This window comes from Ambystoma mexicanum, chromosome 6p, assembly GCF_040938575.1.
Source record: "Ambystoma mexicanum isolate Mex_15411 chromosome 6p, UKY_AmexF1_1, whole genome shotgun sequence".
In the NCBI taxonomy this organism is placed as follows: Eukaryota; Metazoa; Chordata; class Amphibia; order Caudata; family Ambystomatidae; genus Ambystoma; species Ambystoma mexicanum.
This window is the reverse complement of record NC_090935.1, coordinates 297,414,331-297,441,484: the sequence shown is the minus strand read 5'-3', so window position 1 is coordinate 297,441,484 and position 27,154 is coordinate 297,414,331. Positions and strand designations below refer to the sequence as shown.

General features: G+C 55.0%; 1 protein-coding gene across 2 annotated transcripts in view; it reads right to left on the bottom strand.

Annotated features, from left to right (window-relative positions):
* ONECUT2 (one cut homeobox 2) overlaps positions 1-26,890 on the bottom strand; it is a 109,735-nt gene extending 82,845 nt beyond the window's left edge. For both annotated transcript variants that reach the window (XM_069627036.1, XM_069627037.1), the window contains exon 1: positions 25,722-26,890. In XM_069627036.1, coding sequence (XP_069483137.1) covers positions 25,722-26,727 — 1,006 coding nt within the window. In that variant the 5' untranslated portion in view covers positions 26,728-26,890. The remainder of the gene's footprint in view (positions 1-25,721) is intronic.
* Positions 26,891-27,154: the final 264 nt, after the last annotated feature.

The following is a 27,154-nucleotide window of genomic DNA, read 5'->3' as shown; positions in this document are numbered from 1 at the left end:
TGTCTGCTGCTGCTCTGGAACGCCCGCGTGCACATAGACATGTCTATTTCTGAACACTTCAAATCAGGAAATGGCCGAAAACCTTTCTATTATTCTTATTCATTTCTGGTTTACAAAAAAAAAAAACGTATACACTGTTTATAAAATAAATGCATCCAATTAGTTGCAATAGGATATTAATATCACTTACATGTATTTAAAATGTAACAATTACATAACCATTTCCGTTAATTTACTAATTTAAATATTTCTAAAAAAAATAGGCCCCGATAAGTTCCCTGTGCAGAATGAAAACGATTATCAGACTTATTTTCCTACTACTCATTTAGAGCCCCCTAAAGGGCCCGGTGTCAAGATTTTCCTATCCATAGACACACTTTCTAGAGAGTGCTTCTAACTAAGGACGTGAAATGTGTACCGAGATGCTCTAATGTTTCGAATGCGCTTAAATGTGTAAACATTTTACACTACTCTGGCCACTATGGGCTCGATTCATGGAATATTTGCCCGGTTTTTGTACTGCAAAAACGACTATGCTCTAACTATGCCCGGACTTTGCACTGCAAACATACACTTTGCACGGTTCCATGAATCAGGGTTAGTGTCGGCAGTGCAATGTCACTTTTCAGAAGTGGAAATTCACTTTGAACTGGGCCAATATTCCATGAATCGGGCCCTTGAGTATCTTTAGCCTAGAACCAGTGACACCCAAAGTTTCTAATGGATGACATCTGAATGCACGGATGACGAGCCATCAGGGGCTACTGTCTGGAACATGCTTCATACAAGGATGCGCTGGCACATACGTGGCGGAAATTGGGCATATTCCTGCGAATGTTTCCATGCCTGGATGTTAGCTGCGCGTCACCTCTTTTATAATCACGCCCAATGAAGACTAGTGATCAACATTCATCCCAGTCTGCGGAAAGGAGACTCCCAGGTGACTTCCTGTCCCTGCCGCCTCCCTCGGTATCCCAGTAGGGAGCACTCACCCGCATGCACTCACCTTATTATGTTGATATCAGTAGAGAGAGGAAGTAAGCTTAGGCCGTTTGCACTGCTGAAAAGTAACTTTCCACTGCCTACACAAACCCTGATTCATGGAACTGTGCAAAATGTATTTTTTCAGTGCGAAGTCCGTGCAAAGTGTATTTTGTACTGCAAAAATGACTATGCACTGACTTTGCACAGAAAACATACACTTTGCACAGTTCCATGGGTCAGGGTTTGTGTCAGCAGTGCAAAGTCACTTTGAACCGGGCAAATATTCCATGAATCGGGCCCTACCAGACATCGTAAATAGTTTCATGTTCGGGCGCTGCCCAGGTGGCACACCACTAATCCAAAGCGTAAAGACTGCCAGAATACAGGCGCGCAAGCGGAAAATAGAGGGTGTTTCTGGCGTCCTCAATGCGTTACCTTTGGAATTTACCCAGAGTGCCTTTCCTTGCTCTTTACTCCATGTAACACGCAGATACATGTACTGCAATTGCCACTACATCTTGGTAGATATCTAATGTGAGCAATTGAAATAAGATATCAACTCGGATCGCCTTCAAAAGCAAGTCCAGTAGCAAAAATACAGGTCAGTCAGTAAGGAATAGCATGTGCAGGGAAGCATGCGTGCAGCAAGTGAAACCACACCGCTCTCACACAGTCTGCATGCGTTTGGCTGACTGTAGAGCTGAACTAGCTTAGGATGCAGTGGTAAGAGGTGGTCCGCCAGGCTTCTGCCAACATGGGATGCTACAGTGAGAAAAGGCCCACCAGTGCCCTGGTCACAGCATCCACACAAGGGAGGAAGACATCAGTGATTCCAAAGCACGCCATTGGACAACCTGCAGCGAGTAGGAACCATGATCGCATCCCTGTAGCATGCAACCAAAGGGGACTGCCAATAGTGAAAAGGCAGCACTGAAGTGATCGGAGCAGTTCAGGCCCTGGGGTAGAGCTGGACCACTCATAAGGAATAACTGGAGGAGCTTCCTAAACAGGGCCGACTGAGGGGTTCCCGAACACGCATGCGCCTTCCTGGAGGGTTCCCCCATGCTCCATGAGGTTACCAACTTATGGCGCTGTTGGGGGGGGCTTAGCACGCTGGTAAACATGTTAACAGATCTGCATGTTTGCATTGATGCCTCCATCCGCCGCCACCTCTGAGTGAAGCGCCGCACGTGGAGGATCTTCTACGAAGTGTTGTGTGGAGTGGGGGTTGGAGGAGGGACTCCGCAAATGGTGACCGTTAAGTTAGAGAGTGGGAAATGTCTTGGGCAGGGGTTTTGTAAGAGGATTCAATTCAGCACTACAGCTAAGTTAACGCCTAGTCTAGAATACTGAATGAAAACCCTTATTGATATATCTTTAGGTCCAGTTCATGCGTTCTGGATAGATTGAAGTCTCTAGTTTGGCTTTCTGGAGGTTGATGGAGGTAAGTATGGATTTTTCCGGCAGAGCGTCCCGCTGCAGATGGATTTGGAAGGTCCCTATCTGTCCTGTCTGTCTGCTTTTATGTGTTTAGAATGTGGGTGTGTTCTAGCATCACTGACCCTACCTCCCTCTCAGCTTCTAATTGGTCAAACTTCCATTTCTTATTTGATTGGGGAATGAACTGTGAGTCAGAGGGATGTCATTTTACAGCCTGCAGAAAGTCCACTCCTCCTGTCAACTTACACACAAATCTAGATTTGAAACAAATACATATTTGCAGAGGTACATATTGTTTTAAAATCATATGCACCCATCATGCATTACAGGAGGTATACCCTGTTCAAACTCTGCTCTTCCTGGGAGCTTGCATTCAGAAATGGCACATATTTCACTTTTTAACTGATTTTGCAATTTCTGACATTGACCCAACTTTACATACATGTGTGCAGGGAGTAGGGACATTAACTGATGAAGTTTCAGATTTTTAACATGCATACATTTAGAGTAATATCCACTTTTCCGCTAAAACCCCCCTGAACATGCCACCGGGTCGAAAAACCTCTTAAAATGTGGGCAGAAAAATCACAAGAATTATGGTATCATTTATAAAATTTTCACATGTCCGCTCTATGAGTTATTCATCTTTTTAAAGTTATGTTCTGGCTCCAAAGGGGTGTGGTTTCCCAGGTCACATGGTATAGAAACCAGTCTTTCCAGTTTCTGCCAAGCCAGCTTGCTCTCACAGGCAGTGCTCCTCCCAGCTCCTGCCAAGAGGAAGCTACATTTTACGACTGCGGTAATAAAAACCTTTGCCTGAGTGAAGAGGGCTTTGTCCACTCTCTTGCAGAGCCCAGGTAATTCAGTTATCAGATAGATGGCATATCCTCAGTGGGGGCAGCAAAAGGAAGGTTGGCCTGGGAACACAGTGGTGACTCAAGTTTCACTGCTGATGGGGGTAGTTGCCAGGCAGAATCAAGTTCCTTAAGCCAGACTTTCAGCTACTGTCATGTTATTTGTTGCTTTTTAAATTAACTTGCAATTTTACACATGCAGCTAGAATGCTGATTCTAAGTGCAAAACTATGACATTTCAACAATTGCAACCTATGTGACACTCAAAAGTAGGTCACTCAGTCAATTTAAACATTTAGATTTTTTTTTAGTGTCTTTCAATCCAGTGCAACTTAAACTGCTGAAATCCACAGCGCAGCCAGTCTTGTTATAAACCTTGTCTTATGATCTTCATTTCCCAGATTTTGTAGGCACACAAAACTCCATTCTGCCAAATGTCTGCTGGTGTTCAGTAAATATTTTGCACATATTGCAATGTTTGAAAATAGGCATTTTGACTTGCCTTCAGGGAAACAGAGTGGTTTTAAAACGCCGGCTTTTGGATAGTGGTGAGTACTGGTACTGCACCCATTTTTGGGATTTAAGAAATGAATTCCCCACAATTCTAGGTTGCATTTGGCAATCAGCATTGCCATTCCCAATGGTTTCAGACTACTGTGCGGGTAGTCCAATGGTGGTTTTAGGCAGTGTCCTTCTGTGCCCATAACATCGGCAAAAATGAATGGCAGCCTATTCTTCATGCATTTCCCTGTGCAATTTCTGGGAAGCTCTGGCCATCATGATGTTTTCCATGTCAGTACTGCACAGTTTTGAGGTAGGGCTAGGATGCATGGGTAAATACATCCCACAGTTTCCAACTTCATGCCTCAAGGGCAGAGATCCTGCAGGTTTTCAGGACATCCCGCATTAATATTCATGAGGAAAAATGTGCATTCATTTAGAATCAGTGTATGCAAATGTATCTCATGGCTATTAATGAGGCGCATGCTTGAACCCCGACATGGATCCGGCCCTCAAGGCCTGGAGCTGGACAACCCTGCTCCAGGGTAAGGCTAGAAGCAGCGGATTGTATTTAAGATTTGTAGTGGGTTGTTGCAGGAGGTTTTTTAGTTTGGGAATCGATTGTCTGGAATGATTTAGTTCCTGGGGAAATAATGATGGTCTCGTGTGGTGAGTAGTGAGGAAACGAGTCTTGTTAGAATAGAACATGGGCAGATCCTTATGCAAATACGGCACTCCGAAGATTCATTCACAAGCTCTGCCTTTCTTCAATATTTGAAGAAAACAGTCTGCGATGAAATGACAAAAATAGAGACATGAGTTCCACTGACATTCGACGGAGAACCATGAAAAAATAATTAGAACACCAATAGCAAACTGAATTCCAGGGGCATAGTGTGTGCTTATCCTAGAGGACCGTGATACCTTTCCGCAGGCAATGGACGTGTCTCTTGTGCCTGGAGATGGCTAGTGGGGATTCGGTTGCTGAGCGCGGCACTAGCTACGCCCCGGCGCAAAATGTAGAGAGGAAAAGGCAAGAGAAGAGGCGACAGGGAGAGGAGGTGGAGAGAATCCTTTTTTTTTTCTTCGTGATTAACAATTTTGTGTAGAATATGACAGTCTGGTTTGTAAAAGCTAAAAGGTTTCAATTTGAAATCACATGCTAGTAAAAAAACTATTAAAAAAGAATAATAGATAAACAGAGAGGGTGGGAGGGGGCAGGGGAGAGACAGCACGATGGGGGGATATTGCAGGAAAGAGGTGAACGCGCGAAGAAAGGAGAATGAGAACGGTGGGGACCACGATCAATGTTGCCATGATAAACGAGGCCAGGCTGGAGAAAAGCACTAGAGAAAGAGAACGGGGCCCGGCGGGGAGAGTGTGCGGCGAGGGTGCTCGCGGAAGAGGATGCCCACCTCTTTCCCGTTGGGTCCTCCTCACACTCTGCGAGTGGCGCCCTCCGCCCGCATTGGCTCTTGGAAGCGGGCGGGAGCTGGGGGGGGGGTGCAGGCGAGGACAGGGGGCGCCTGTCTCCCTGGCGCCCCCGGGCGCTCTCCCTGCTCTGCATCCCCCGCGGGCCTCCTCCACTGCGCCGCGACTCGGCGGCTGCCAGGGGCGGAGCTGTCCCTGGTGCTGAAGTGCAGAGCGAGCGGCTGGAAGCCGAGGCCCGGGCTACACACACGCCGGCTTCTGGTGCAGGGAGACCCGCGTGACTTCACGGGTTTCCCGCACACCGGAAACCGCATGTTCACAGCAGCGCAGTATTGGGAACGGCCTGAATTAGCTTTATCGTAGTGCCTTCTAACATTAGATAGAAGTCCAAGTGCAAAGCTCCTTCTACTCCTTCTCTGCAAATCTACGCCCGTGAGGCGGCCCGATTCATAAGCGGCACTTGTGTGAAAGTGGCGTCATGCATCATCCTAGCACTTCCTCTGCACGGTAACACGCCATGCCTCGCGCGCTTTAGACGAAACATGTGCAATGCAGGAGGAAACTAATAACACACGGGCCCTGACCCCACCCATGGCGATCGCGCTGGGAATCAGGCCCAGTGTCTTCAGTTTCTCGCCAGGGCTGGAGTCGGTGGGATAAGCTCGTTATCACAATGTGACCCACAGCCTGGTGCCGTTCTGAGGTTATGGCAACACATCCAGGCAGAGGCGGGGGCTTGCTCTCGAGACGCATGCACGCGGGGGCTGATTTACAGATATGTTTGGGATTGCCCCATTGTAAAGGTCCATGGCCGGCGCAGTGGAGGAATTATTTGTTCAACTAAGGTACGAACTCGCACGTAGAACGGACGTGTCGGCAGATGGGCTCATCATAAAGATTTAAAAACCAACGCTGGCGCATCGATCCAACGGAGAGGGGCCTCTAGCCGGGCGTTCAGAGTGCCCGCCCCGAAACTGCACAAGGAAAGCGCGCACGAGGATCATTACCACACACGCTGCTCACCCGACGGGGATCTGCATGTGTGAGGGTCTGACCACTCGCCTCAATAGAAAGCGTAGCGCCGCGAGGCTGGCATCCATAATGGTCAGTGCCCACGCTCGTGTAACATCGCCCTTGGCATACATGTGCTCCCAGACACTGTTTTATTTTTTTTATTTGTATTGGATAATAAAATCATCCTTTCAAATCGTTTACAATATAGTACATTTCATCTCATTCATCAAAGAATCAAAGCAGTCAATAATCAACAAAGGAATAAATAAATAAACATCTATACATAAAATAAACTATAATATATCACACCCATCTAAACGGCGGCCTAATGGGTGTTACCAGGAACCGCTATACACCCGCTCGAGATTCCCTGCAACAAATACAACTCCATCTAAATCTATTCCAGGAAGCGCCCCTGAGGTCCCGATCACCGATACGTTTGTGTTGCTCCAAAAAGGCCGGCATTATTTCCGGGAGTAAAATGCGTGATTCCAGCAGGTGGCGCTGCCGGGCTTCGCTCCGCAACAGGCCGCGAATGCGTGCTGGTCGCCCCTTTTGGCAGGAGAGTAAACGAGTCCATACGCGGGACTTGCTGGCCTGCTGCGACTCCCTGGCTACATACATGCTGCACACATGCAGGGTTCAGCGGGGACTGGGAATGCACCACGTGAGACCCCGGCCATGGGAAAGCGCTCCCGGGGACCGCTTGCTTGAGAGGGGTGTTATGTGCCCTTGTTTGCACAGTCGTGGACTCTGGCCATTCTGCTGGGATGAGCAGCACTTGCTGCGGCCCCTTGCAGTGCCAGCCAACAGTAGCGCGGCGCTCGTCACCACTGCACCCGACTGGGCACAGCATCGCTTCGCTAAGAACAGCAGGGTCCCCTGCCAAAGTCTGGGGGGGGAGGGGCGAGGGCCCACCAGGAGTCCCTTCTCTGACGATGCGCCCCTTTGCACCGCAGCATCCGAGGCGCACTGGCTCGCGCTCCATTACCCTGAACCGCAGCCGACCTCTGCCCTTTGCCCCCGCGGAGCAGATGCACACATTAGCGCAGGTACTGCTCATTAATACTGCTCTCTGTAGCTGCATTCAAATGAAACGCTCCGAAAGCCAAAAGCGGGGGCCAGGCCGGAGAGAAGGGAAGTCGTGACAGAATAGCCATGCATTGCGCTACTCAAGAAATAGTCGCAACGCGCAAGTGTTTATTCAGAGCGAATGTGTGTGCATGTGTCTGTTTTTGCTGAATGTTCTCTTCTCATTGCAATACAATAACCCCGCAGGGGGCCCCAGGGTGTGCAGGGGGTTGTCGATTTCAAATAAGACTGGAAGTTTGCAAACAGTTTCTTGCGTGGCCGGTCAGTCGTCGCGCTGTTTAGCAGGAAATGGAATCGATGTTGCCAGAATCCCCTCCTCTCCCTCCCCCCACCCCATTCTAAAGTGCAGCGCTAGGATTTATGCAGACGGTCCCTAAACGGACACTTCACCGTCGCTCTTTAAAATATTAGCGCTTATAAATCGACTCCAGGCGCTCAGGCCCGTTGCCGATGAGAAAGCGGGGCTCTTGCTTCGGGCGGGACTGGGTGCACACGGGCTGCGTGGTTCGATGGAGAGCCGCCTTTCGGGGACGCGTGTCCCGGCCACGCGTCTGTCCCCGCCCCCCGCACTTCGCGGGGCGTCACTCACGCGGGAGAGAGGAAACCCCGCCGAGCGGGGTCTTTAACTGTGTGCTTTTCTGAAAGGGAAATGGCGCGATCAATGGGGTCGATAGGAAAGGCTTCCCCGGCCCCGGCGAGGCATGCAAATCAATGGGTCTGTGTTTACAGCGGGCTGGAGGCCGGCCCCGTGGCTGCCCCGCGGGAAGAGGCGAACGGGGGGGGCGCCGGGGAGCAGGGGTAGAGCACGTGGGGGTGGGGGGGCAGCATGCCAACTACCCACCGCTCTTCAAAAGCGAAACTCCCTCATTTATACCAAACCTGTGTCCCCCGAAAATAAACCACCACGCCTGCCTCCGAGCACACAGAAAGCAGACGCGCATAGCTGCGCCCAAACTGACCCCCGTCAAGCCCCCCAGCCCGGGCGATGGCATTCAGCACCCGCAGAAGGTCCCCTGTAACGACCGCCAGCGCCGCACCGGTCGCACAGCTACACTGCAAGGGGTGCAGTGGCCCCTGTGCACTGGGGCCCCACCCGGGCACACGCGCCGCTAGGCCACCGAAAGGGGACTTATCCCAGAAAAACAACAGGGGGGGAGGGGAGGTGGTCACGTGGATTCCGGGCTGGTCCACGTGGAAACAGTTTCTAGTTTGTGGCTTCGGCGCGCCCACGGTAGGTGACCTCGGACATGGGTTTGCAATCTGGTGTGACGCCATCACTGGCTCCACACGCAATGAGACGTCGGCACAATGTCACACACGCCTCGGAACAGAGTGCAGGCCCCGACTCCCAGCGCGCCCATTGAAACACGCTGCGTGAATCGGGCGTGCGCGTGGCGGGCGTGCACACGCCTGGGCTTCCACGAGAAATGCGTGTGCATATTCAGGGGCACAGGCTCACATTTCCTCGCCACAGCAACAATGAAACACCTTAAACATCGAATGCGCGTGGAACTGTCGGGCCGAGGGAAAACAAAACAATTCATGATTTTAGCGAATTCAATCCCATTGAAAAACGCTACTCTAAACCAGGCCCACCGGGATGCCATGATCCGAGCCTCGCCTGAGCACGGCCCACTAATCGCGAACGTGGTATTTTGGTCGGGTCGCAGCGCAGAGGCCGTGGCGCAGTGGCGGCCCGGGTGCACCGCGTAGAAGCCGCGCCACTGCCCTACAAGAGGACCCACTGTCCAGTCACAGCGGCACTGCACTCCTCTTCTTCCCGCAGAAAGGGTCTATGGCTGCAGCCTTCCAGGTAAGGCTCGACCTCTCCCCCTGACGGGCGGCACTCACCCCGAAACAGGCCGATCCATCTGCGGGCCCTCGGCAGCCCTCGCTGCTCCCTAACGCAAGCCCCTGCCCGAACCCCACTCCTCGTTACCGCCAGCCCCTGTCTGAACACCACTCCTCGTTACCGCCAGCCTCTGCCTGAACCCCACTCGTCGTTAGCGCCAGACCATGCCTGCAACCTCACTCACCGTTACCGCCAGCCCCTGCCTGAACATCACTCCTCGTTACCGCCAGCCCCTGCCTGCACCCGCCTTAACCCCACTCCTGGTTACCACCGGCCCTTGCCTGAACCCCACTCCTAGTTACAGCCAGCCCCTGCCCGCACCCTCACTCCCCATTAAGGCCAGCCCCTGCCTGCACCCTCACTCACCATTACCGCCAGCCCCTGCCCGCACCCTCACTCCCCATTACCGCCAGCCCCAGCCTGCAACTTCACTCCACGTTAACGCCAGCCCCTGCCTGCAACCTCACTCCCCATTACCGCCAGCCCCTGCCCGCACCCTCACTCCCCATTAAGGTCAGCCACTGCCTGCACCCTCACTCCCCATTACCGCCAGCCCCTGACTGCACCCTCACTCCCAGTTACCGCCAGCCCCTGCCTGCAACCTCACTCCCCATCACCGCCAGTTCCTGTCTACACCCCCACCCCCGCCAGCCACTGCTGCACACCACCTCCCTGTTACTGCCGGTTCCTGCCTACACCCCCACCCCCGTTACCACCAGCCCCTGCAATTTCTGCCCGGTTCGAGACTTTACTGAAAGTGACCGCTGCGCCTTCAAAATAACGTGTCTTTCCAGTGCATCGCGCATAATGTAGGTATTTCAGTACCGAAAAGGCAGTAATGGCAGGTGACCGAGAGGGGCTCAATGCTGCCCGCCCGGCCCAACGGCGAAGAAACGCCAGAACCGAAAGGCCATGGCAGCCGTCAGAAAGAGGCCCGCCTCGAAGTGGAGGGTAACGCGGGGGACTGGCGCCGCCACAGCGCCGGCCCCTGGGAATCCCCGAGGGGGGCTCCTCTGGCACCACTATCAGGTGGACCCACACCCACACACTGCGCATGCGCCCTGCCTCCTGTTTTCCGTTTGGAGCCAAAGTTACCTGTGCAGATAAGGCCTGTAAACTCTGGACCCGATCCTGCCTGTTTCAACACAGTCTGACCCCGGATTGCACAACGCTCACTGCAGACAGGAGCCACTGGGCGGGGGGAGGGGGCGCCCTCCCAAATATACATGTAAAGCGGCATAACCGACGCAGGCCGCCGCCCATGCCAGCCTGAGGGACACAACAAAGGCAGTCGCGGGTCTTTCGTTAATAGAGGTATCCGAACACACATGTCGCTTACACGCATGTGAGTGTAACACTGTGGCCGATCTTTCCGTAGCACATAGGTTTGAAACATGTGAACACATATCCCGAATCCCACACCAGCACACATAAGACAACGTAGCGTGTAAAAGCATTTTAGTATTAATGTAAACACCACCAGACACACTCTCTAATCAGCGGAACATTCCTTCGTGCCACCCTTCACGCATATGCATGCATGTGAAAATGCCAGGCCAATTCTCTAATGCACTACACATACCTCATGGCACAGGTCACGCATATTTAGATACACAAATTAGCCTAAATGTTAGTATCAATATAAGAACTGGAAACTATCGCATGCACTGGCAGCAATATGCACATTCTAAATGCACCGGCAGCGATATGCAAATTCATAATGCACAGGCAGCCATATGCAAATTCTAAATGCACCGGCAGCAATATGCACATTCTAAATGCACCGGTAGCGATATGCAAATTCATAATGCACAGGCAGCCATATGCAAATTCTAAATGCACCGGCAGCGATATGCACATTCTAAATGCACCGGCAGCGATATGCAAATTCAGAATGCACAGGCAGCCATATGCAAATTCTAAATGCACCGGCAGCGATATGCACATTCTAAATGCACCGGCAGCGATATGCACATTCTAAATGCACCTGCAGCGATATGCACATTCTAAATGCACCGGCAGCGATATGCACATTCTAAATGCACCGGCAGCAATATGTACATTCTAAATGCACGGGCAGCAATATGTACATTCTAAATGCACCGGCAGCGATATACACATTCTAAATGCACCGGCAGCGATATGCACATTCTAAATGCACCAGCAGCGATATGCACATTCTAAATGCACCGGCAGCGATATGTACATTCTAAATGCACCGGCAGCGATATGTACATTCTAAATGCACCAGCAGCGATATGCAAATTCAGATGCACCGGCAGCAATATGCAAATTCTAAATGCACTGGCAGCAATATGTACATTCTAAATGCACCGGCAGCGATATGCAAATTCTAAATGCAGTGGCAGCAATATGCACATTCTAAATGCACGGGCAGCAATATGCACATTCAGAATGCACTGGCAGCAATATGCACATTCAGAATGCACCGGCACCAATATGCACATTCTAAATGCACTGGCAGCGATATGCAAATTCAGAATGCACCGGCAGCAATATGCAAATTCTAAATGCACTGGCAGCAATATGCACATTCAGAATGCACCGGCAGCAATATGCAAATTCTAAATGCACGGGCAGCAATATGCACATTCAGAATGCACCGACACCAATATGCACATTCTAAATGCACTAGCAGCAATATGCACATTCAGAATGCAATGGCAGGAATATGCAAATTCAGAATGCACTGGAAGCAATATGCAAATTCAGACGGGATGACTGATTTGTGTATACAGCACTCACCACGATGTGCTATTTCGGGAAGATTATTTTTGGATTCCGGTTTTAAACGCCGAATGTGGCGCTCGCCAGTCCTCCCAATCTCATCAGGGTGGGCGAAGGGGTTACGCCTGGCAGGGTTTTAGGTTTGCGTGAGGCGCTCCCTGTGCTGTTCTAACCCGCTCTGTATGTGTTCCAATTGCTCCTCGCCGTTATATTCTAGTCAGCTCTGTAGGTGTTCTAAGGCTGATGGATTGAGTAATGTGGGTTGGGTGTTTATTCTGCTCCTTGGGTGCTGGGGCTGGTGTTGTGGTCTCCTCTCACAAACTTTCTATCTAAATGTGTCTGCTGGGGGGCTTTGGTTAAGGTAAGGCTGGGAGGCAGTGGATGAGTCGTTTAAAGGCTTTCGTCTCGGTCTGAGTATGTGATCAGTCTATGGTGACCTCCTTTTGTGGCTATTTCCCTTAGTATCTTATGGTCTGTCGTGGGGTCCATTCTTTGGGTTCTGTGTATGTCCACTTTGGGAGTGACCAAGATTGGTGTTATTTTCATCGTTGTTTAATGGAGTGGGCATTCTAGTGCATTGCTGTTGTAGTTACGCTGTGAAGAGCCATGATTTGAGGAGTTTCCTGAATGATAGGTGGTTTCTTGTGTTCCGTATAGTCTTAGGTAGGTCATTCCAGGTTTTCGATGCCTGGTGAGAGAAAGAGGATCCTCCGAGTTTTCTTCTGTAGACTAATATGGACACTGTTTTAAAGATGGCGTAAATGTGTTGTGTTGCTGAACTGTATTTATGATGTGTTGTTGTATGTTGTTCATTTGCAAAAGGTTGTGTATTAACCATAATGCAAACAAAATAAAATCGAAATGGTACACATCTTTCGGAAATGGGAACGCCGCTTCTGCACTTTATAGAAGGTCGGGCAGACGCATCCGGTTCGTTAGCATTAGAATATGAATACCCCCACCCCTAAAAACGCCCTTGCGATGCCCGCAAACACCCCATAAAACGCGGGCCGCTATGCGGGCTGGGAACGCCCGGGTCCCGCAGGGTCTGATTTAGAAACACGTTTTGAATGGAACAATCCTGCAGAAAACGCTTTGCAAGTTAGGCCCCTGCTCTCGTGAAAGGGAACATGGCACCCATCCGAGGAAGGTGGTGTGGGGGGCGAGAGCCCGCACTGGTCACTGCTGGGTGGCGAGCCGCGGTGCTGCCTCGCTGCAGGTGCAATCGCAGAAGACGGTGTTGTGGGCGCATGGGAAGGCAGGACGGGGGTGCCGTACAGTGAGGCAGAAGGGGCGCGTGTTCGGAGAGTGGGGGGGCTGTAGTGAGAAGGAGCAAAGGGAGGGGGCTTCTGAGAGCTGGGGTCGGGGGCTGCCGGTGGTGCAAACTGAAAGGGCCCTTGTTCGGCAGGAGTACTGTTGTTGGAAGCAGAGGGTGTTGGGGCCTGGGGGGAGGTTGTTAGGTGGGCACAGTTGAGGTTTGACAGACGAGTTGTTGTGGGGAGATGCGAAGGGATCAGGGGTGTATCAGTGACACATATGATGGGTGTTGTTGATGGGTGGAGAGTGGGGTTCCCGCCGGGTGCAGGAGTGACTGTTGTAGGGAGCGGGAATTGGGGGCGTTTTTGAAGTTGCCTTGGCCCACGATACACAAAGGCGGAGAGGGTTCTGACTGTGGAATAGTGCATGTGGGTGAGGTGGGGAGGGGGCTCACCGTGGAACAGTGCATGTGGGCGAGTCAGGGAGTGTGATCACTATGGAATGGTGCATGTGGGTGAAGTGGGGAGGGTACTCACTGTGAATTGTGCATGTGGGTGAGGTGGGGACGATACTCACTGTGGAATAGTGCATGTGGGTGAGGTGGGGGCTCACTGTGCAATAGTGCGTGTGGGTGAGGTGGGACGGCGCTAAATGGAATAGTGCATGTGGTGTGGTGGTGAGTGTGCTCACTATGGAATAGTGCATGTGGGTGAGGTGGGGGCTCACTGTGGAATAGTGAATGTGGGTGAGGTGGGGAGGGGGCTCACCATGGAACAGTGCATGTGGGCGAGTCAGGGAGTGTGCTCACTGTGGAATGGTGCATGCGGGTGAGGTGGGGAGGGTACTCACTGTGAATTGTGCATGTGGGTGAGGTGGGGAGGGTACTCACTGTGGAATAGTGCATGTGGGTGAGGTGGGGGCTCACTGTGCAATAGTGCATGTGGGTGATGTGGAGAGGGACGCACTGTGGAATAGTGCATGTGGGTGAGGTGGGGGCTCACTGTGGAGTAGTGCATGTGGGTGAGGTGGGGAGGGTACTCACTGTTGGATAGTGCATGTGGGTGAGGTGGGGGGTACTTACTGTGAAATAGAGCATGTGGGTGAGGTGGGGAGGGTACTCACTGTGGAATAGTGCATGTGGGTGAGGTGGGGAGGGTACTCATTGTGGAATAGTGCATGTGGTGAGGTGGGGGCTTACTGTGGAATAGTGCATGTGGCCGAGGTGGCGAGGGGTTCACTGTGGAATAGTGCATGTGGGCGAGGTGGAGAGGGGCTCGCTGTGGAATAGTGCATGTGGGTGAGGTGAAGAGGGTACTCACTGTTGAATAGTGCATGTGGGTGAGGTGGGGAGGGTACTCACTGTGGAATAGTGCATGTGGGTGAGGTGGAGAGGGGCTCACTGTGGAATAGTGCATGTGGGTGAGGTGGGGAGTGTGCTCACTGTGGAATAGTGCATGTGGGTGAGGTGGGGAGGATATTCACTGGAATAGTGCATCTGAATGAGGTGGGGAGGGGCTCACTGTGCAATAGTGCATGTGGCGAGGGGGGTCACTGAGGAAAAGTGCATGTGGGTGAAGTGGGGAGGGCACTTATTGTGGAATAGTGCATGTGGGTGAGGTGGGGAGGGTACTCACTGGAATAGTGCATGTGGGTGAGGTGGGGAGGGTACTCATTGTGGAATAGTGCATGTGGTGAGGTGGGGGCTCACTGTGGAATAGTGCATGTGGGTGAAGTGGGGAGTGTGCTCACTGTGGAATAGTGCATGTGGGTGAGGTGGGGAGGGTACTCATTGTGGAATAGTGCATGTGGTGAGGTGGAGAGGGGCTCACTGTGGAATAGTGCATGTGGGCGAGGTGGAGACGGGCTAGCTGTGGAATAGTGCATGTGGGTGAGGTTAAGAGGGTATTCACTGTTGAAAAGTGCATGTGGGTGAGGTGGGGAGGGTACTCTCTGTGGAATAGTGCATGTGGGTGAGGTGGAGAGGGGCTCACTGTGGAATAGTGCATGTGGGTGAGGTGGGGAGGGTACTCTCTGTGAAATAGTGCATGTGGGTGAAGTGGAGAGGGGCTCACTGTGGAATAGTGCATGTGGGTGAGGTGAGGAGTGTGCTCACTGTGCAATAGTGCATGTGGCGAGGGGGGTCACTGAGGAATAGTGCATGTGGGTGAAGTGGGGAGGGCACTTATTGTGGAATAGTGCATGTGGTGAGGTGCGGCTCACTGCGGAATAGTGCATGTGGGTGAGGTGGGGAGGGTACTCATTGTGGAATAGTGCATGTGGTGAGGTGGGAGGTGGAGGCTCACTGTGGAATAGTGCATGTGATGAGGTGGGGGCTCACTGTGGAATAGTGCATGTAGGTGAGGTGGAGAGGGGCTCACTGTGGAATAGTGCATGCTGGTGAGGTGGGGAGTGTTCTCACTGTGGAATAGTGCATGTGGGTGAGGTGGAGAGGGTACTCACTGTGGAATAGTGCATGTGGTTGAGGTGGGGAGTGTGCTCACTGTGGAATAGTGCATGTGGGTGAGGTGGGGAGGGTACTCACTCTGGAATAGTGCATGTGGTTGAGGTGGGGAGTGTGCTCACTGTGGAATAGTGCATGTGGGTGAGGTGGGGAGGGTACTCACTGGAATAGTGCATGTGGGTGAGGTGGAGAGGGGCTCACTGTGGAATAGTGCATGTGGGTGAGGTGGGGAGTGTGCTCACTTTGAAATAGTGCATGTGGGTGAAGTGGGGGTTCACTGTGGAATAGTGCAGGTGGGTGAGGTGGGGGCTCACTGTGGAATAGTACATGTGGTGAGGTGAGGGTTCACTGTGGAATAGTGCGAGCTCACTGTGGAATAGTGCATGTAGGTGAGGTGGGGAGGGGCTCACTGTGGAATAGTGCATGTGGGTGAGGTGTGTGCCCACTGTGGAATAGTGCATGTGGGGGTGGTGGGGAGTGTGCTCACTGTGGCATAGCGCATGTGGGTGAGTTGGGGGCTCACTGTGGAATAGTGCATGTGGTGAGGTGGGGAGGGGCTCACTGTGGAATAGTGCGTGTGGGTGAGGTGTGTGCTCAATGTGGAATAGTGCATGTAGGTGTGGTGGGGAGTGTGCTCACTCTGGAATAGTGCATGTGGTGAGGTGGGGAGGGGCTCACTGTGGAATAGTGCATGTGGGTGAGGTGTGTGCTCAATGTGGAATAGTGCATGTGGTGAGGTGGGGAGGGGCTCACTGTGGAATAGTGCATGTGGGTGAGGTGGGGAGTGTGCTCACTGTAGAATAGTGCATGTAGGTGTGGTGGGGGCTCACTGTGGAATAGTGCATGTAGGTGAGGTGGGGGCTCACTGTAGAATAGTGCATCTGGGTGTGGTGGGGAGTGTGCTCACTGTGGAATAGTGCATGTGGGTGAGGTGTGTGCTCACTGTAGAATAGTGCATGTGGGTGTGGTGGGGAGTGTGCTCACTGTGTAATAGTGCATGTGGGTGAGGTGGAGAGGGGCTCACTGTGGAATAGTGCATGTGGTGAGGTGGGTCTCACTATGGAATAGTGCATGTAGGTGAGGTGAGGTGGGGCTCACTGTGTAATAGTGCATGTGGGTGAGGTGGAGAGGGGCTCACTGTGGAATAGTGCATGTGGTGAGGTGGGTCTCACTGTGGAATAGTGCATGTAGGTGAGGTGGGGAGGGGCTCACTGTGGAATAGTGCATGTGGGTGAGGTGGAGAGGGGCTCACTGTGGAATAGTGCATGTAGGTGTGGTGGGGAGCGTGCTCACTCTGGAATAGTGCATGTGTTGAGGTGATGCTCACTGTGGAATAGTGCATGTGGGTGAGGTGGAGGGGGCTCACTGTGGAATAGTGCATGTGGTGAGGTGGGTCTCACTGTGGAATAGTGCATGTAGGTGAGGTGGGGAGGGGCTCACTGTGGAATAGTGCATGTGGGTGAGGTGGAGAGGGGCTCACTGTGGAATAGTGCATGTAGGTGTGGTGGGGAGTGTGCTCACTCTGGAATAGTGCATGTGTTGAGGTGATGCTCACTGTGGAATAGTGCATGTGGGTGAGGTGGAGGGGGCTCACTGTGGAATAGTGCATGTGGTGAGGTGGGGCTCACTGTGGAATAGTGCATGTGAGTGAGGTGGAGGGGGGCTCACTGTGGAATAGTGCATGTGGGTGAGGTGGGGAGTGTGCTCACTGTGGAATAGTGCATGTGGGTGTGGTGGGGGCTCACTGTGGAATAGTGCATGTGGGTGAGGTGGGGAGTGTGCTCACTGTAGAATAGTGCATGTGGGTGTGGTGGGGAGTGTGCTCACTGTGGAATAGTGCATGTGGGTGATGTGTGTGCTCACTGTGGAATAGTGCATGTGGGGGTGGTGGGGAGTGTGCTCACTGTGGAATAGCGCATGTGGGTGAGGTGGGGGCTCACTGTGGAAAGGTGCATGTGGTGAGGTGGGGAGGGGCTCACTGTGGAATAGTGCATGTGGGTGAGGTGGGGAGTGTGCTCACTGTAGAATAGTGCATGTGGGTGTGGTGGGGAGTGTGCTCACTGTGGAATAGTGCATGTGGGGGTGGTGGGGAGTGTGCTCACTGTGGAATAGCACATGTGGGTGAGGTGGGGGCTCACTGTGGAATAGTGCCTGTGGGTGAGGTGGAGAGGAGCTCACTGTGGAATAGTTCATGTGGTGAGGTGGGGGCTCACTGTGGAATAGTGCATGTAGGTGAGGTGGGGGCTCACTGTAGAATAGTGCATGTGGGTGTGGTGGGGAGTGTGCTCACTGTGGAATAGTGCATGTGGGTGAGGTGTGTGCTCACTGTAGAATAGTGCATGTGGGTGTGGTGGGGAGTGTGCTCACTGTGTAATAGTGCATGTGGGTGAGGTGGAGAGGGGCTCACTGTGGAATAGTGCATGTGGTGAGGTGGGTCTCACTGTGGAATAGTGCATGTAGGTGAGGTGGGGAGGGGCTCACTGTGGAATAGTGCATGTGGGTGAGGTGGAGAGGGGCTCACTGTGGAATAGTGCATGTAGGTGTGGTGGGGAGTGTGCTCACTCTGGAATAGTGCATGTGTTGAGGTGATGCTCACTGTGGAATAGTGCATGTGGGTGAGGTGGAGGGGGCTCACTGTGGAATAGTGCATGTGGTGAGGTGGGGCTCACTGTGGAATAGTGCATGTGGTGAGGTGGGGGCTCACTGTGGAATAGTGCATGTGAGTGAGGTGGAGGGGGGCTCACTGTGGAATAGTGCATGTGGGTGAGGTGGGGAGTGTGCTCACTGTGGAATAGTGCATGTGGTGAGGTGGGGAGTGTGCTCACTGTGGAATAGTGCATGTGGTGAGGTGGGGCTCACTGTGGAATAGTGAATGTGGTGAGGCGGGGGCTCACTGTGGAATAGTGCATGTGGGTGAAGTGGAGGGGGGCTCACTGTGGAATAGCGCATGTGGGTGAGGTGGGGAGTGTGCTCACTGTGGAATAGTGCATGTGGTGAGGTGGGGCTCACTGTGGAATAGTGCATGTGGTGAGGTGGGGCTCACTGTGGAATAGTGCATGTCGTGAGTTGGGGCTCACTGTGGAATAGTGCATGTGGGTGAGGTGGAGGGGGCTCACTGTGGAATAGTGCATGTGGGTGAGGTGGAGGGGGCTCACTGTGGAATAGTGCATGTGGGTGAGGCGGGGAGTGTGCTCACTGTGGAATAGTGCATGTGGGTGAGGTGGAGAGGGGCTCACTGTGGAATAGTGCATGTGGGTGAGGTGGGGAGGGGCTCACTGTGGAATAGTGCATGTGGTGAGGAGGGGCTCACTGTGGAATAGTGCATGTAGGTGAGGTGGGGAGGGGCTCACTGTGGAATATTGCATTTGGGTGAGGTGGAGAGGGGCTCACTGTGGAACAGTGCATGTGGGTGAGTTGGGGAGTGTGCTCACTGTGGAATAGTGCATGTAGGTGAGGTGGGGAGGGGCTCACTGTGGAATAGTGCATGTGGGTGTGGTGGGGAGTGTGCTCACTGTAGAATAGTGCATGTGGTGAGGTGGGGCTCACTGTGGAATAGTGCATGTGGGTGAGGTGGAGGGGGGCTCACTGTGGAATAGTGCATGTAGGTAAGGTGGGGAGGGGCTCACTGTGGAATAGTGCATGTGGGTGTGATGGGGAGTGTGCTCACTGTAGAATAGTGCATGTGGTGAGGTGGGGCTCACTGTGGAATAGTGCATGTGGGTGAGGTGGAGGGGGGATCACTGTGGAATAGTGCATGTGGTGAGGTGGGGCTCAATGTGGAATAGTGCATGTAGGTGAGGTGGGGAGGGGACCCTTTGTGGAATTACCAGAGGGTCAGTGTGTTAAGAGTTGCGGGAGAGGGCAGGGGCGGGGGCGGTGCCGACGCGCTGAGAGGCTCAGCTCGGGCCCAGTGTGCTTAGCTCAGGTCTCGGGCAGGAGCGGGGAGCCGGAGAGGGGAGCCAGAGAGGCGAGCCCGGTGCTGGGAAGAGCGCGCCAGCAGCCTTCCTGGAAGCGCGCCGGATCAGGTTCCAGATCAATGGGGGGCGGGCCCGCGCGCTCCTGTTATTCTCCAGGCATTAATGCGCTTTTAATCTTCCCAACATTATCGCCATCGACCCGCTCTCCTATATACACATTTGTTTGAGAAAGTGACACAACCACACGGGGTAGAGATGGAAGTAAAACGGTAGCTCCTCGCCGGCCTGGGTGCTGGTGCTCACCTTGGCCTGCGAGCGAGGCACGCGAGGGAGAAGGCACGAGCGGGGTGGGCTGCTTTACTGATGCAGTCGGCGTCCACAGCAGGTAGACCCTGCCCACATGCTGGCACTGCTTCCTGACTGCGATCCGCCGAGGACCCCCTGATAAGCATCCATTCCATCAGGTGTCATTGCATGTCTCTTCCTCCACATATATCCGTCCACATATCCGCCCATACCCTCCGTCCCTCTATTCCTCTCCAGCGCCATATTCACCCGTATCTGCCTACGTATCCCCCCCATACCCTCCGTCCCTCTATTCCTCTCCAGCGCCATATTCACCCGTATCTGTCTACATATCCCCGTCCCTCTATTCCTCTCCAGCGCCATATTCACCCGTATCCGTCTACATATCCCCCCATACCCTCTGCCCCTCTATTCCTCTCCAGCGCCATATTCACCCGTATCTGTCTATGTGTTCTAGGGTGACCAGACGTCCCGGAACAGTCCGGGGAAATCACCTTCCGTCCCAGGGTCCCGGGAGTTTTTTCATTTTAGAAACCCCGCCGGGGTTTGCATGGTTGGGTGGCTACAGTAATTAAAATCGTAAATATGTTTCACTAGCTTACAGAATGTTGAAGTTAGAGGTTTGGCTCGAACCCCCAACCTTTCAGGTACAAGTCACAACACTTACTGACTGTGCCACAGAGACCGATGTGAAAATCACTGTACAGCAAGCTATGCAATATCAATCAGAGATAATGCATGTTTTTAATTAACATGCCAAGATTCACAGACAAAACTCCACAAATGACATCATATACAGTTTCTATTCACCCGCTCACCGTGGTCTAGTCCTCACCAGCGCCCATATTCACCCGTATCTCTCTGTATGTTCACCCATACCCTCCGTTCGCTCTATTCACCCGCCCACGGCGGTCTATTCCTCTCCAGCGCCCATATTCACCCGTATCTGTCTGTAGGTTCACCCATACCCTCCCGTTCGCTCTATTCACCCGCCCACACCGGTCTATTCCTCTCCAGCGCCCATATTCACCCGTATCTGTCTATATGTGCACCCAGACCCTCCGTTCGCTCTATTCACCCGCCCACGGCGATCTATTCCTCGCCAGCGCCCATATTCACCCGTATCCATCTATATGTGCACCCAGACCCTCCGTTCGCTCTATTCACCCGCCCACACTGGTCTATTCCTCGCCAGCTTCGGGCCTAGCCATCCGTATACCCACCCGTATTCCTCTATGCAGCCAGGCCTTTCCCTGCAGCCGTCCACCCACATCTGTATGTATACTCATATCTACCTGTAGTTCTAGTCAGCAATCCGATCTCCCACTTTACCCATCTATCACGCAATCCTCGCAAGGCAACGTCTGGCCTGCGGCCCTCAAGGGGACGGGCGCCCCCAGTCCAGCAGGCGCCTCGAGGACGCCAGTCTCACACGGCTGCCACAAAGGCCCGGCAAATAGGGCCCTACCGCGTGCTAAACGGCCCTGCACGCTGACAGCCGTGTGAGCGAGGGGCCAGCCTGAGTCACCGAGCAGCCGTCCACGGTCCCACATCACACGCGGGGCCGGCACTCTGCACGCTGCGAGCACAGCGCGTCGCAAATCCCGGCTGCTTGTCGCTGCACCCGTTCTGCCATTTTAAAATGGAGGCAACGCAGCCGTTTTGTGGAGAAGAACTGGTGCCAGGTGTAAGCAAAGCCCCGTTGCTGCCAAAAAGTTGGATTAAGGCGCTATATAAAACAATACAAAAAGTATGAACGCGCTTCCTCTACCCCAGCTTCTGTAGAACGGTGGATGCGTGCGTTAATGAATGAAAACACACACCCCCCCACCCCTCCATTCCTACACTGTGCATCGAGTCTGCGGCCACCAGTTGTGCAAGTCAGCCCGCAAGTGTGCATCCAGGAGGCCTCTCCTTACTCTATGCATCGCCCAAGTCAGCGGCAGATGCCATCCCCTTATGCTAGTCCCACACCCCACGTGCATGCTGCAATAAAGTGCATTAAGCCCGAACCCCAGCTTTGCATGCTTGCACAGCCCAGAAGAGACAGACGGGGGTAACACGACACGCAGCCCGGCAAGCGTGCGCGCCAGGCATGGATGCCTCACATGTTGCCAGAGTGGGCGGGTGGGGGCAGTGCGGATCCACGGAGCAAGGTGCCGGTGCCTCTGCCTCCTCCTCCTCCGCTTTCACCTTGAACATCCCAGGCGGCCTCTGTGATTTACTGCCAGCCGCACAGAAGCACAGAAAATCACCCACCCACAGGCTCCTGAAACGCGCCTGTTTAACGCAAAGCACGCCCAGGCTGCCGCCCCCCCCCCTCACCCCCCAGATCCGGGCAGCAGTGCAGGGGTGGCCATCAATAATTCATGGGGTGGGTGGCTGCCGCTCTGGCGTCCAGGTCCAGGCTCCATCTCAGCTCCGCACTCAGCGAAAATCACCCCCACCCTCACCCAAGTCCACTCTCAGCAGCTGACAGCCCGGGGTGTGAGCCATTGACGGGAAAACAGCTATTTACATATACACCGAAGTGGCGGCTGGCGGCGATCAATACCTCTACACACGACACATGTGATGCACAGAGAGGCCGGCCCGCACCACAGCCACGCGGCGGTGCCCCCACCAATGCCCCTTCCCGTGCCAACCCCACTACGGCGCCCTCCCGTTACACAAGATACAGGTGCCTTGTCCCCAAACGGGATTGCGATCAAGCCCGTAATTAGATATTCTGATGGCCCACACAAGTGATTCAGGCTGTGTGTGTGTGTGTGTGTGTGCGCGCGCGCGCGCGCGCAATGGTAATGGGGGGTCCTGACCATGAAACCTGGAATGTCAAGCTGCCCCCCCCCCCACCTCCCGGAAAGGCTCTCCAATGGCACATCTGGATGCGGAGCCAGCAACAAAGGCTGCCCGGAGAAGCTTTTCTTCTGCCCGCCCCTCCCCCACCACCAGGAGCTGTCCACAACAAAACCCCACGGCATTCAAGGGGAGCAAGGGGGCGATGGCGGCGGCAGCAGCCGCCCGGCTGTCACCGCCGAGACAAAGGGCCGGGCGGCCACACCAGCACCATTACAGAACTGGGGGGTACCAGCATCCGCCAGTCACCCGGCAGAGCAGCACCCCACTACAGAACCGGGGGGATGCCAGCCTCCACAGTCACCCGGCAGACCAGCACCCCACTACAGAACCGGGGGGGGGGTGTGCCAGCCTCCACAGTCACCCGGCAGACCAGCACCACTTCAGAACCGGGGGGGGGGGGGGGTTCAACCACCCTCCACCAGTCACTACAGAACGGGGGTGGGGGGGTGGCAGTCTCCAGCAGTCACCCGGCAGACCAGCACCACTACAGAACCGGGGGGGGGGGTGCCAGCCTCCACCAGTCACTACAGAACAGGGGGGGGTGGTGGCAGTCTCCAGCAGTCACCCCGCAGACCAGCACCATTACAGAACTCGGGGGGGGGGGGGCTACCAGCATCCCACTACAGAACCGGGGGGTAGGGGGTGCCAGCCTCCACCAGTCACCCGGCAGACCAGCACCACTACAGAACAGGGGGTGGGGGATGTGCCAGCCTCCACCAGTCACCCGGCAGACCAGCACCACTACAGAACAGGGGGTGGGGGATGTGCCAGCCTCCACAGTCACCCGGCAGACCAGCACCACTACAGAACCAGGGGAGGGGGAGAGGGTGGGTGAGGTGCAAGCCTCAACCAGTCACCCGGCAGACCAGCACCACTACAGAACGGCGGGGGGGGGGGGCAGCCCCACCAGTCACTACAGAAGGGGGGGGGGGTGGCAGTCTCCAGCAGTCACCCGGCAGACCAGCACCATTTTGAACAGGGGGGTACCAGCATCCACCAGTCACCCGGCCTGTCCGCGCATTAGTATTTCTTGGGGTTGGCCCTTTTACAGAGCAATTAAGGTGGGAAATCTCGGTACTGTACACACTTATAACCCCCCCCCCCAACACACATACACATATTATCCAAAATCAGCGAATGCGCGTGAGGGTAACGGCCTCTTAACTGCCTGTCACGCGGATTTCTGAATGGCAAGGGCATAGAGCCGGAGAAAGGCCTTCTCCTCACAGCCGGGCACTTGCCCCACTCATGATCAGAGACATTGCTCAGACCGACGTCTTGAGGTTCCACTCCACTGGCTGGGCAGTTCCACAAAACCAATGGACGGGCTATTGTGGGCGCACCGTGTGCCGGTCGCAAACACCCCAGAACCAGCGGCGGGCTCCCTTCCAAACCTTGGCTTGGCTGGGGGCCGCTCGCAGAACAATAGAGTACTGCGCTGCCCCCTGCCACCACTAGAGGGGGCGCGCAAAGCCCACCCGACACAAGAACAATACCTCCCCAAACCGCCTCTCCCCCTCTTCCCTGGGGCTGCGGAACGAGCCTTCTGCTGCCGTGAACAAAGAAAGGCGCACGACCACCCCGCAAAACAGCACGGCACATTTCACAGCAACACACAACGTGGCCACTCGCCTGCATGTAAACACGGACACGGTCCACTCCGTCTAATAACACAGGCAGTGGCCTCCCAACCAATCATCGGAGACACCCTACACATACAAACAAGCAAGGCTCGGTATTACGGCAGCCACACACAGGCACACACGGTGCACGCGTCCCCGTCTTCTGGGCGCTACATGGTCTGGTGCACCTTTCTATGGACGTGAGACTCGAAAGCCAGCGATGCCCCCAAAGTCCAGCTCTTGAGACACTCATTCGCCCACAGTAACCACAAGGCATCGGTTGGCATCCTTCGAGAGGTGCGTTGAGGCACCCCGTATATGAAAGAGGGGGGGGGTATCGGACTCTGCACTGGGGACTCAGGCTGCAGAAGTGAGCGGTCGTGGCATGCAGAAGGCGTCCCTTCACATTGTGACAGACATCTTGGGCGAGGAGGGGGGTGGGCCGATTGCTACTGATATGGGGCTGGCCTGACGGGGGGAGGGAGGGTCCAGTGTCTCGTGACAATGGTCTGAAGAGGGATGTCTCGCGTGGAGCTGTCCGGTGAAACGAGTGGACGGGGTGTCCCTGGGGAAGATGTCCCGTGAGACTGTGAGATCGGCGGGGTGTCTCTCCAGAAAAAGTTCTCCGGAGAAAGTCCCGTGGCACTGGACTGATCTGTTAAAAGCAAGTTATCCCAACAGAGGTAGTCCAGTGACACTGGCATGATATTAAGGGAGGGCAGTGGTGTCTCTGCAGAAGCGGTCCAGTGACATTGACCTGATATTAAGGGAAGGGCAGGGGTGTCTCTGCAGAAGTCCAGTGACACTGGCCTGATATTAAGGGAAGGGCAGGGGTGTCTCTGCAGAAGCAGTCCAGTGACATTGGCCTGATATTAAGGGAAGGGCAGGGGTCTCTACAGAAGCAGTCCAGTGACACGGGCCTGATATTAAGGGAGGGCAGGGGTGTTCCAACAGAAGCAGTCCAGTGACACTGGCCTGATATTAAGGGAGGGCAGGGGTGTCCCCACAGAAGCAGTCCGGTGACACTGGCCTGATATTAAGGGCAGGGATGTCCCAACAGAAGCAGTCTACTGACATTGCCCTGTAATTAAGGCATGGGCAGGGGGTCTCCCAGAAGCAGCCCAGTGACACTGGCCTGATATTAAGGGAGGGCATGGGTGTCTCTGCAGAAGCTGTCTCTGACTTCGGGTTGCTACCCATGGATTGGCAGGGTTGTCCAGTACATTAGTTGAACACTTAGAGACGGGTGGGGGGAGGGGGCTTCTGTCCACTGACACTGCCTTGGCACTAAGCGGTGGGTGCAGCGTCCTTGACCGTTCATCTGACATTAAAGGCTGCCCAGGCCCGCAACTAAACCCCCCTTCCCCCCACCACCGTTCTCACCTGCCAGCCGGAGGGCAGACATCCTCTGGAACTCGGGCTCCTGCAGCCACTTCCACATCCTCCTGAAGGTCTCCCGGCCGGACTTGAGCTTGCTCCAGGGCTTGGGGTTGCGCAGCAGGTCGGACAGGGTGCCCTGGGAGCGGCAGAGCACCCTCTGCGCGAAGATGGCCTGCGGGATGCTGTAGCGCTTGAGCTCGGCCGTGATGCGCTGGGCCACCTCCTTGGTGTTGATCTCGTCCAGAGGCTGCGGGGGCCCAGATTGGGAGCCCTGCTGGGCGGCGGAGGAGGAGGAGGGCGGACGGCCGGGGCCCAGCAGCGACCCATGCGGTGCGCCGTGCGGGCCCTGCGGGTGCAAGCCGTTGAGGTGAGGCGGGAGCATGGGGCCCCGCGGCATGTGCGTCTCGGGGCCCCGGGCCAGCATGGCGTCGTAGCCGGCCGGACTGTGCGGCCCGTAGCCGTGCAAGCCCTGCGGGCTCATGTGGCCCATGGGCGGCCCGTAGAGGCTGTTGAGGGCGGGCAGGCCTCGCTCGTCTCGCAGCAGGGAGAAGCCGCCGCCTGGGAGCCGCGAGCCCGGCCCGGGCGGGTGGTGGAACTTGTCGGAGACGGCGGAGATGGGCGGCAGCGGCTGCAGCGGGGTCAGCGTGGTGTAGGTGCCGCCCAGCGCGGGCGGCGACGAGTCGCAGGGCATGCTCATGGCGTGGTGCAGCGGCACGGACAGCTCCCCGCCCCCGCGGTAATCGGCGCCGTCCAGCAGCGAGGCCATGCTGGAGACCATGGCCGAGCGCTGCAGCTCCTGCTGCGGGTGGTGGGCCAGGCGCAGCCCGCGGCCGCCCTGCTGCTGCAGGTGGTGCTGCTGCTGCTGCAGGTGGTGCGGGAGCGCGCCCAGCAGCTCCGGGTCATGCCCCCCCAGGCCGCCGTCCATGCCCATCTCCGGGTTCATGCCGAAAGCATCCAGCTCCTTGGCGAGGCATCGGTAGGCGGCGTAGGCGCTCTTCATCCAGGGCATGGGCGGGGCCGTTGCGGGGGTGCTCTTCTAGGGTGTGTGTGGGTGGGTGTGTGTGCTTGTGCGGGTCACCGCCGCGCGCGCACTGCCGGGCCCGCGCCGCTCCTGCTCCCCATGTCCGAGCCTCTCCTCCTCCTGCCGCTTCTGCTGCGCGCCCGGGAGCTGTCCAGGGCTGGCTCCCAGCGCAGCCTAGCCGCGCCGCTGAGCGGGCGGGACCCCGGCCGGAGAGGCTGCGGCCGCGACCAATCAGCGCCCGAGCCCTCCAAAACAATCTCCCTGCACAGCCATCTGGGCCAATGGCGAGGCGGAGGGGCGGGGCGCAGCGCGGCAAGCTCCGCTGCGCGGTGGGAGCTGCTCCTCTGCCGGAGGAGGGATGCACGGGCGCGCGTCGCTTCTCTCTCTGCATTGATTTTGCAAATACAAACTTTGG